The sequence below is a fragment of the Phaethon lepturus genome, unplaced genomic scaffold, assembly GCF_000687285.1.
Source record: "Phaethon lepturus isolate BGI_N335 unplaced genomic scaffold, ASM68728v1 scaffold2979, whole genome shotgun sequence".
In the NCBI taxonomy this organism is placed as follows: domain Eukaryota; kingdom Metazoa; phylum Chordata; class Aves; order Phaethontiformes; family Phaethontidae; genus Phaethon; species Phaethon lepturus.
In genome coordinates this window covers 1-11,959 of record NW_010561030.1, presented here as the reverse complement: position 1 = coordinate 11,959, position 11,959 = coordinate 1, and the positions used below count along the sequence as shown (strand labels likewise).

General features: G+C 38.1%; 1 protein-coding gene across 1 annotated transcript; it reads left to right on the top strand.

Moving 5' to 3' along the window:
• Positions 1-1,315: 1,315 nt before the first annotated feature.
• RWDD1 (RWD domain containing 1) lies at positions 1,316-8,375 on the top strand (the record flags this gene model as incomplete). The annotated part of the gene is made up of 6 exons (XM_010293837.1): positions 1,316-1,385; positions 2,645-2,775; positions 3,780-3,923; positions 4,945-5,077; positions 6,188-6,250; positions 8,050-8,375. Coding segments are annotated over 6 exons (654 nt in total), but the record flags the coding sequence as incomplete, so codon positions are not given.
• Between the last annotated feature and the right edge of the window lie 3,584 nt (positions 8,376-11,959).

Below are 11,959 nucleotides of genomic sequence, written 5' to 3'. Positions count from 1 at the left end.
GGGGTACTTAAAGATGCTGTTTCCTCTGTAAGCGTGTTGCCAGTATCTGCCTTATTCCATTGCAGATCTATGGTGGGACAAAGGCAAACTTTAATTCCCAGATGCGGTACGTTATATTGCTGAAACTTTCATATGATGGATATGTTGGCTCTTCAGGTTTTCAGGACTTCCTAGGTAGCATCAAGCAATTAAGAGTATCCACCATGCTAGCTAATCCAGCATGGTTTATGGTGCTTAGTATCAAAAAAATTTGACAATGCAAAAAGAAATCATTGTACATTTTCTGTTCCCTGCCAGCACAGTATCTACTTGGCTCAAAGTCCCACAGTATCTTACTTGGCAGTAACTTCATGACACAGACATTAGTCCAGTACATTTACCTTAATCTGAAAATCTTTTAGGTTCTTCAGGTTTCTCTACTTAAAGGAATATGAATTGGTCTCTGGTAGCTGGGGCTGCTGAATCACTGATACTGATACGGAAGTAATGTACTTTCATGTAGTCTCTACTATGATGTCTACTCTGAGTTGTTGTTCATTCATATAAGGATCTTATGCCTAAAAGAAGAGGGAGGAAAAAAGATGGTGGTGGTAGTAGTAGTACATTAGCAATTAGGCAAAATTCAGCTAATACTGTGAGAGCATATACACTTGATTGGGCATAGGTTATAATAGTGATACGGAGCAGTCCTTATTTGAGGATAAGGTCTGCAACCCAGAAGAGGACAACAGGTCTTGCGTTTTCTGTGTTTCTGTAAAGCCGCTTGTTGTCTGTCTTCTAGCTGCCTCACTCACACAATTTCATTCTAGTATGTTACTTGGGTAGTATATTCTTGCAGTATTCCTTTTTTGTTTTAAAAAGTGTTTGTACATTAAGCTGTCCTAAATATAGAAATAGGTGCAGGCATACTGTAAAAATAGTCCAGGGTCAAGAGTGCAGTGGATGCTTATCACACATATCTAGCACAATAAATCAAATTAGCTTTGGGAGCTTTCTGCACGCATTCCGTGGACTAACATAAGTCATTTCATGGTAGGTAGGTTTGCACTTTTTGGAAAAGTGAAACTTCCAAAAGAGAAACTTTTTGGTATTGTTGATGTTACGCTCGCACTTGAAGAGCACTCCAAACTTCACATCATATGGGAAATAGCTGTTAATTGAAAAATTTTTATTTGTAGGGTAAAAAGGCCCTTAACAGTGTATCAAGAGCTTCCTTGCTTCATTAGTCCTTGAGAAGTTAAGTTTTAATGATGTGAAGAAGCAGTTGATTTAAGGAATATCTCTCTTGTCTTTTTTTTTTTCCCCCCTCCTTTGAACAGTATTGTCAGAGAAGCCGACGACTTTCACAATCACTGTGACATCTGAAGCAGGAGAAAATGATGAAAGTAAGTTGATCATATCTTACACAGAAGCTCCTCCTATATATGTTTAAGCCTAATTCTTAGCCTAATTCTTGCCAACAACTAGGTATATTTCCACATATGTTCTCCTAGGGGTCTGGTCCACCAAACATTCCTCAGAAAATGTATTTCAAGGATTCTGGTGTTCTGTGTTTAGTTTACAGAAATGTTGCTCTCACTAGGGCTACTTTCTGACATACTGAATCTCAAATGCTTTGCCAGCCTAGCTGGAGAAAGTATGGGTTGTCATCATTCCCATAGTTGCTTACAGCCATGTTGTGAGGTGATTTTTTTTTTTTTTTTCTAGCAACTGTATGTATACCAGCCACATGGGAAAGTTGAGTCTGTGTATCATGAATATGCAGCCCTTAAGGGACAGTTCCAGAGCAAGGAGCTGTGGGTCCCAAATTCCTATGTATTTGTTGGGTATCAATGGTTGCATGGGCTTGTTGTAAGCAAGCCTTGCTCCGAGTGAGTTTGAGAGCTGCTGTTCTGGTTACTGTACCAGAAGGAAGAAACTGGTGCTGTCTCCTTCAGTTTTAAAGGAGCAACTCCACTCAGAGCAGGTGTCTGTGTTGAAGAGGCTGCTGGGCTTCCAGAACTGTGAGTCTTGAATTGAAGGAAGGCTTCTCCCTTGTATTCTGGCAGGATGCGTGAAAGGAACCTGATTCTCTTTTGCTTTGTTTCCGTGTTACTCTGGTTCTGGGTGGCTTCAGGTTGAGTGCTTTTACCTTAAGTGGTTCTCCTCTTTGCTTATTAACTTCTACTGGACATTGTGTCTTTGTCATATGATTTATGTGGAGACCTGGTATCCAACACAGAGGTTGATACTCCATCCAGGACCACAGAATTTTAAGCATTAGTATGCTGAGATTCTCTCTAGGTCTGTTGTGAGGACTCTTGCTCATTTTCTCCAGCTTTAAGTGGGATATGAGGGAAAAGAAATTACTACTCTAGTACCCACCATACCACAGAAGGTTTTCCAGTCTTTCAAAAGACCTTTCAAACATCAATAGCTTGTAATAGTTTATGTAAGGGTAGACTTCTTCGTCTTAATTTCTCAAAACTCTTGCATTATATTTAAATCCGTTCATACAGTTTTGACATCTGTGTAAGATGACTGCTTCTTTAAGACAAGAATATTTAATACTTTAAAATCTTCAGGCTGCTAATGCAATAGAAAAATACAGTTAGAGTTACATAAAGTTATCACTATAAGAATATGTGCTTTTTTTATCTTGTAGCTGTCCAAACAACCCTTAAATTTACCTATAGAGAAAAATATCCTGATGAAAGTCCACTTTATGAAATTGTTTCACAGGAGAATCTTGATGATAATGATGTCATGGACATAATAAAACTACTAGAACAACAGGTAAGGAAAATGGAATATCTCAATTCAGCTTGATATGACTTCACACTTTAGGCAGAATTTCTCTCTCATGTCAGTTGTTCTTTGAGGTGTGTGCTACTGATTTGAAACATATTCCATACAGTAGAGACTGTGAAGTTTGAGTTTGGTAAATGACATTACTGAGATAAATTATGTTAATGAGGTAAAATACAGGGCAAATTCAGTGTGCACAGATAAAATAATGAAATGGAAGTGCTCTAGGGCTTCCCCTCTTTTGCAGTTCTAGCTAAGGTGAATTTGTTTAAATGTACATATAGTATTTACTGAAGTAAGTTACTTGAATTTTTTTTTTTAAGATTAAAGAATGCTACACTGATTCTTGATTCTTTTTAATAACATAACTATTTGGGTGGGGTCTCTTCAACTTTTGGGATCAGTGAGAGTGTGTTGTGAAGGAATGAGAAGGAGCTACTTCTTTGGTTTCAGGAATTTTTGACAAGTCCTCCCTGCCTTAAAATTGCCGTAATATGTTCAGTAGACATTCTTTCTTATCAGTTTACTTCATATAAACTTCCTCCCATCAACTGATATGTTTTGCTTTTCCTGGGAAACTGTCCCACTTCAAAGGGGGGATGTATCCCATGTAATGGGATTAAGGAATAAGCCATTTCAGGAGAGGAGAGCTTCTGAGTGACTGTTGTCGCTTATGATTTATGACATTGAAATCTTGGAGTTATATTCCTACTAGTTTTTGTTTTATTAATGAAAAAGCCTTCCAGATGTCTACAATATGTTGACAACCTGAACACAGGAGTTTTGCTGTGCACCCGATTGAGGGTAACTTTAACTGGATTAACTGACCAATTGACTTGAATTCTACAGCCAGCTTCTGGGACTGGTGCAGAGTGCCTCAGCTGTGTTTTCTGCATTTGCACAGCATACTGTTTTCTAAACATACTTATGCATTCAGCTTCTGAAGGTTTGAGGTTCTGCTTCTGTTTGAAGTTGCCTTCTTTGTGTTGTAGGCAGAAGAAAATTTAGGAATGGTAATGATCTTCACTCTAGTCTCAGCAGTACAGGACAAATTAAATGAAATAGTGGATCAAATAAAAACACGAAGAGAAGAGGAAAAGAAACAGAAAGAAAGAGAAGCAGAAGAAGAAGAGAAAGTATGTAAAATAATGTTTTCAACTAAAAATTTCCCGCTTTTTTTAAATGTCTGGGTTTGATGCAGGAACAATTCTTGGTTTGCAGTGCGAGAGGAACATCTACCCAAGAGCTGATATGATGAAACTTAAGGACTAGAAGATTCTTTAGTGCGTTTAACTGATATCCCCTCCACCATTTTCTAAAGCAGTCTTTTCAGAGATGTATTGGATGTTCACAATCCCCTCTAGCATTACTTCCTAAGGCAGGAGCAGGGGTTTCTCCCAAATAAAATCAAAGTTGCTGTGGCCAGTTTTTTGCGTGAAGAGGCAAGAGGGGTTGGGGAGCAAAAAAGACTAGAATACAGCATGCTGCACACAGGCGGCATCATCTGAGGAAGTCTCTTCCTTGGTAGACTGAGTGGGTAGGGTGGAAGCAGTGGGACCTGTCTTCAAGACTGGTTTGTCCTCCCTGCACGTGTCCTTTCTACCAGCCACTGTGGAATAGTTTTTCCATTCATGGAGTGTGCTGTGATAAGTCCAACTACTGAGTCTTCACTTTCTTCCTCAGGAATATCTAGAGGCTGATGGACTTGGAAGGTTTGGTATTTCTAAAAATGGCAGAAAAATAGCTGGAAAAGAAGAACCCTTTTTTCTGTCTCAACAAGATAGAGGGGTTAATGTATTTTGACAGAAAGTATTTCAGTGTAGATTGCACTTAAAAGTTGATAAGAAGTGCTGCCTACTTGTGGATAACCTGTATTAGTGGTGTGTTGCCAACTATTGCGCTGTAGGTCCATAATTAGTATGCTGGGTTTTTCCATAAGCATTTCCACCTCAGTACAGCTCTCTGAGGGGAGAGTCCCATGACAAAAAACGGTAAGAATATGTTCTTTGTATATTCTCAGGGTTAGGATTAATTTCTTGGAATACTTCACAGCAAGCAGTGCTTCTGGAATGTTGTAATTTAAATAATTAAGAGAATGCTCATCTTCACTCATAGCTTTGCAAGTTGTGTTTGCAGCCTTGTTTTCTCTTCTTTCAGCAACGTTTTCATGGCACTCCTGTTACCATTGAGAATTTCCTAAATTGGAAAGCAAAGTTTGATGCAGAACTCCTGGAAATAAAAAGGAAAAAAATGAAAGAAGAAGAACAAGCAGGCAAAAATAAATTAAGCGGTATGATTTAAAATTGGTCCTGAAGCTGTTGCAATTTTACTGGACTATAATGACAAGTCTGAAAGTAATTTTTACACCCAAAGATGATGGTAGTAAATAAACTCTTAATGCAGTATTTGATTATTGTCCTCCATGTTGCATGAAGTCTTTCTATGTGCTGATTTGGGGATAAATACAAAGCTAATAGATTCAGGATTTCTACTGGAGTCATTAAGGTTCCCAAACTGTGTGTTTAAGCTCCTTAGGTTTTGTGCCAGACAGTATACCACCTGGAGCTGCTGCTGACAAGCGTTGTTCTGGCAGAGGTAGTTGGGGTTTGTTAAGCAACAGAAAGAATCTACATCAGACAGTTTATTGATGTGGCCTTTATTGCACTGGATTGTACAGTGACTTCAGATTATTCAAGTGCATGTGGGAGTTTGGAATGCTGTCACTGCACTGAAGCAACACAGAGGCTGGCTGCTGCATATGATAAGCTTATGATGACTAGTGAGAATGTCTCTTACAATTTATGATACTGAAATCTTGGAGTTGTATTCCTACTATCATTTTTGTTTTATTCATGAAAAAGCCTTCCAGATGTCTACAATATGTTGATAACCTGAACACAGGAGTTTTGCTGCGCACCCAATTGGGGGTAACTTTAACTTTAATTGGGGTAACATGTAGGAGCTGGTGATTTGTGTGTAGATCCAAGTCGCTTTGCAAACAGGGAGGATGTATGGAAAAAGTTGGAGGAGGCAGCTAATTTCCTTTCCAGTTCCCACAGAGGTTTTCTTGTGGAATGCAAGATGGGGACTAATACCATAACGACTGAGCAAAGACCCCCCCCCTTATTAAAGCCTTAGTAACATTAAAGTAACTGTAAGAAACAGTGACCCATTTCACATGTAAGAGGAGGAAGCCTGTTGGCTTGGAAGAATTCTGGATGAGTAGTCAAAAAATCAGAATGGGGAACTTGTAGAAATGAGCACTTTAAAAAAAAAAAAGACTGCTCAAATTGGTTAATTTAAAAAACCTAAGATACATGTGCTAACTATTGTTGACTTTGATAGTTATTTCAGAATTCTACTTGCTTATATGTAATTTCTTAATTTTTTTTATTTCTAGGGAAACAACTGTTTGAAATGGATCACAACCTTGACACCTCTGACATTCAGTTCTTGGAGGAAGGTAAAATCATGCTTATTTCCACAACTGAAAGACAGTGGCTTAAAATAGGTTAAAATTCCTAAGTGAAATCTATATTATACTTCTGCCTTAACATCTTACCTCAGTATCCCTTTTACGTTGGAACAACTTTGAGACATACTGTTTTGCAGATTTAATGGAAATAACTTTTAACTTCTTTCAAAAACAAACACACACAACATTTTCAAGACCCTAAAGCATGTTTATTTGCAGTTTTGAGCTTGAGTGGATCTAATTTCTGTTGCTTCTATTCAAGTGTTTGGACTGGAAGCAAGCCAAAACCAAAACAAAAAAAACCCACAACCAAACCTTGCTTTTTCTTTTTTTTTAATTCTAATAGCCAGCCTTCTTACCCCTGATTTCAGTCACAGATCTTGAAGTTCTGTCTTCGCTGTGAACCTCAACACCAATACTAAACATCTTGTGGGTCAAATTAAATGCTATTTGCCTCTGTGCAACCCAGTTCTTCGTTGTGGTTTTGTGCAGGTTTGTCTATTATCTTACTAAAAAAATTGACCTAGTTTCAGCTGAAAATTTTGTATGCCTGTGCCAAAAGGTGTTAAACTTGGAAAATCTGTTGGAGTTAAATCTACTCACAGTCACATACCTACTTAATTTTCTGTACTGCCTTTTAGTATCTTAGTTTAAAAGATTTTTGAGTTAAGGCAATTCTTTAATGTAGCTGCATTATCTACTGGTATTGCAAAACACATGCAGAGGAGGGTCCAGAATTTTCTCTGCAAGGTAACAATTGACAAAAAAAACCACCAAAAAAACATTGTTTATGAACATCAGTGAGTATAAACTTGAAATGACAGTCATGAGGGAGTTGAGTTTCTTTTAGTTAAAGGGCATATTTTAACCCTGTTTTCCTCCGGAATGCCTGAAGTGAAGATGGATTGTCAATAGAACGTTTGGCTATCTCAAGGGAGGAACAGACCTCTGCATTTGGGCTCTGTGCTCAAATGACTTGGAATTAATGTGTTGACTTTTAGTCCTGTTGCTATAGGTGATCAAAAACTCCTGTTCCTATTGCTGCTTGCATTCTATCATAAATGCAACAGGTTACTAACTGGAATTTAATATTACAGTACCATGTAATAATACTAATTTTCACAGCTTAAATGGGATAATGGCATTATCTTTTAGCTGGAAATGGTTATAAAGGCGCTTTCAAATCCAGTGAAAGAACAGAACCTTATTCAGTGGCCAGAAGATGTCACTGTTCATACACACAAATACAATAGCAATAGTCCTCAAGTTTTATCCTTAGGTCAGCAGCATCTCTTTCAGAAGAAAATGTGAAAGCATGCAAAGCTTCATCTTGTTTTTAAAATTTAAATCTGTAGACAAATGCGCGTATGTAAGCATATAAATGGTGTGTAAAGGGTTTTTTATGAACCCTGTGTGTTTCTGTGGCTATAATAATTGTAAATATTCCAGCTGTGGAGTCCTGAGTTCCTGCTTTGACAGTACCTGGGAGAAAGGATCTCTGCTTCTGGCAACTGTAAATGTTAATTTCATTCTCCCAATGGATTCTGAGGTCCTGTGTGACCTTTCTCTTGACTGGGTTTTGGTTTGAGGGGAAAAAAGCTTCACTTTAGCTGTAAAAAGATAAAATGTGGTGTTTCCTTTTCCATATCTATTTGATACATAAAAAGCCAAGTAAGTTAACAGCTATCTACATTAAAGAATTAATATGAGAAAATGTTGTGTCTTTTGTTGTCCCGGTACTGTTTTTCTGCTTGCTTGAAGATAAATTATTTTTCTGTTCTTTGCAGCTGGAAACAGCGTGGAGGTTGATGAATCTTTATTCCAAGAAATGGATGATTTAGAGTTGGAGGATGAAGAGGATGACCCTGACTACAACCCTGTTAATTTAGATAGTGATTAGACTTTTTTGAACTGGCTCGGTCATCAGTATGGACATATGTAAGGAGAGACGGGCAGGCAGGAAAGCCACAGCATCTGTGGTTTTAGTAATGTGTATTGGTTTTGCTTTTTTCTTTTTTTCCAAAGAAAAACACCAAAATATTTTAATTCCAGGAGAATGGTCTTCTGATGACTTTCATCGTAAATAAATTTACCTTAATATTTCAGATGAAAACTTTGAGGAATATCGATCTGTCTGGAAATGGTATTCTATTTTCTCTTTCTTCCCACTTATGTAACTGTCCTTTGAAGACATGTGACAACAAGCAAGATGGAAAGATGTTATAGCAAGCGCTATACACACCTGCATCTGAAGGCAGAGCAGCTGTTCTGCTATCTTCCACCTAGGATATACATGGGCAGCTTTGGTAAATAAAAGGGATCACATACTATGCAGGGTTTTTTTTCTTTTGTGGAATTTTCTAACACTTCAAGTAATGTTCAGTTCTGGTGCCTCAACTTATCAGTTGTAGGTAGGCAGCACTAGTCACCTTTTAATAAGGCATAGCCTTATTAAAGTTTAATGGAAACTATTTCCATACTACTAGAGTAAAATCTTTCACTGTAGTTGAGGATAATAGTTTCAAAATTACTAGTTCAAGTCTGTAGGAAAAATCAGAATGAGATGAAGTCCTCCTAAAAAGTTTGGTTAATTTGTTCAGAGAGGTTGGGTTTTTTTATTTTTAACTTGTGCATCAATGAGTTCCCATGGGGTGGGGGGGAAACACCACCCTAGGAAAATTAGTTTGCTTTTGGCAACAGACTATGTTGAAACACTGTCAGTGGACTGAAGGTTACAGTACCAGGGTTTACAGAGTGCTTACAGGTTTGACTGTAATGGGTGGTGTTTTAGAAGCGTCTTGTTGGCAGCCCATAAAGGTTAGCACAACATACAGTAAATCTACACATAAACTTGAGGATGTTAACCATTCTGCAGAGTTGCTTATGGAGCTAACGGCTTGATGTTAGGCTCCTCTTCCCTTCCCACCTCCAAAACCCCAAAACACTGTGAGTGACCTGTGGTGTTTAAACATTCTGTGTTTGAGACTGCATCAGCTAGAAGGATGATGCTGTGAGTGAAGCTTTCAAAAGAGCTCTCCAAATAGAGAACTGCCAGGCACCTCAATGATTAAACACTGTGTGCTGAATTTTAAAATACTGTTAGCAGACTGCCTTAACTGTGTCACCTTCAACCTTTGAAGTGATTTGCACTACAGTATCACAGTGCTTAGAGGAATATAAATTTATGAACTTTAATGTTTGGAAATTCCATATTCGAAATGAGAAATTTAATTCCAGAAATAATTTAATGGTGTATAAGATTCTCTGCTCATACTGCTCAAGAACATCTGTTTAGGATGATCTCCTTTAATATGTTTCAATAGTCTTTTTGTATTCAAGATGAGTGAGTTTCTAGTAGATCAAAATAAATGTTCAAGTAGCCTGTAAATACTTTTATAAATTAACCATGTGCCTTTGTTCCTACTGTCCTCTATTTGATCTTTTTAATTTTGGCTACTAAGAACTCTAGACAAGCATCTGGGTTTCAATGATAATGTTGTACATTTCAAAGCAATAATCAGGATCTGTGCTCCAGCAGAATTACCAAATAGATTAAAAAATTGTGAGTTAATGTGATATTAAATCTGACTTTTCCAAAGATATGATTGGATTGAAAGCTTCATAGTGACTACATCCAGCTTCTCTTCAGCACTGAACTTAATTTACTTCTGGTATGTCTCAATTCAGCTGCATAAAAAATATTTAACTCATAAGGCTGCTTTCCATTTTCAGCTATCTATGTTTAAAACTGGCATTTTTTTTCAGAAGAGGAGTGAATTAGTTCTCTTTAAATCTGGACTGAATCCAAGAATGCTGTGTAGTCTGTGCAAAACATGGTAACCTGAGAAAATTTTCCAACTGAGTCACTGATAAGAATCATCTACATAACAAAAAAGGTTTCTTCTTAATGGTATTTCTAGATTAATGAGATTTTTCTAGTCTGTTTTCACACTAACATATTTATTGGTTTTCATGCAGAGGATGTATAGCTTAAAAATGTTAAAAAGATGTCAAACAAGTCAAAATGTGTTTTCACTGTTGCATCTTATATTTCAAAGCAGAGGATCTAATAAGGGTTGAAGTGACAAAAAAATTGCTTAAAGTCTGTTCCTCCAAGCCTTTGGAACAAGTTTCAGTGACTTGATCTGAACTTCAGATTTGTTTAGCTTTGTTAGCAATTGACATCTGTGAAATAAAAGGGAATGTGACTGAGAGTAACTCAGCTATGTTTGCGTGTTTCAGTTTGCTGAAATGGACTGAGGTAAGGGTTTTTTTGGTGGAAGAAGTTTAGGTGAGGTATTTAAAGTTTACTTTATGCACTTTGCATTAGATTGAGGTCTAATTCATATTAATTAATAAAATTCCATCGATAAACTTTGATGGAATTTTAGTAATTCAAAATCATGGTGCTGACAACCTTGCTTGTATCTTGCTTTTATCTCCAAGTCCAAAGCTTACACTGTGATGCATGTAGAGAGATTATTATGAGCTGCAACACTGCACTGAGACCAGAGCTAATTTAGTTTTGAGCATGCTGAACTTTTTAAATAGTTGGTGCTTGAGGTCTATTCAAATTCAGAGGATGGTGCCCACCACATCAAGATGCTGTAGGAGTACAATCTAGGGCATGCTGCAAAGCCTAGGATTTTGCATCCAAATTATGATTGCATTATGATCTGCTTTAAAGCAAACAAAACCTAAGGATGGTATACTACTCGGTCTTTTTTTTTTTTTACCTTTTTTTCTTTTTCCAGTTGGTCAGTGGCTAGTGTATTTTGGCCAAAAAATGAGGAGCTTGAAGTACAATCCCTGTGGGGAGAATCATAGAATTGTAGAATACCAGCTTGGAAGGGACCTCAGGGATCATCTGGTCCAGCCTTTCTTGGCAAAAGCATCATCTAGACAAGGTGTCCCAGCACCCTGTCCAGCTTCTTAAGTGTCCAATGTTGGGGAATCCACCACTTCCCTGTGGAGATTATTCCGATGGCTGTCGTCATTATGAAAACTTTTTCTCTTGTGTCCAATCAGAACCTCGCAGGAGTAACTTGTATCCATTTACCCCATGTCTCTTCCATGTCACTCTTTGTAAAAATGGAGTCTTCATCATCTTCATAGCCACCCTTTAAATACTGGAACATGGTGGTAAGGTCTCCCCTAAGCCTTCTTTTCTCAAGGCTGAACAAACCCAGTTCTCTCAGCCTTTTTCCATACGGCAGGCTGCCCAGTCCTTTCATCATCTTAGTGGCCCGTCTCTAGACTGTCTCCAGCCTGTCCACATCTTTTTTTGTATAGCAGGGACCAAAACTGAACACAGTATTCCAGGTGTGGCCTGACAAGTGATAATGACGCCCTTGTTGATGCAACCCAGCACGCTGTTGGCTTCCTTTGCCACAGTCGCTCACTGGTCACTCGAGCTTCCTGTCCACCAGGATCCCCAGGTCCCTTTCCAGAGCTGGGCTGTCTTTGACTACTTAGCAACAACTCAAAACCTCAGCATGTTATCAACATTTTCTCCTCACAAATCCAAAACACAGCCTCACATCAGCTTCTATGAAGAAATTTAACCCCGTCCCAGCTGAAACCATGACAAAGAGTGAGGTGATGCCATTGGGCTGCAATGTGCATACAGTGTAGTCTGAGGTTTATGTGGCTTCTATTACTATGCTGGGACTTTGCCTCAGTCTTTAATAGCCAGTC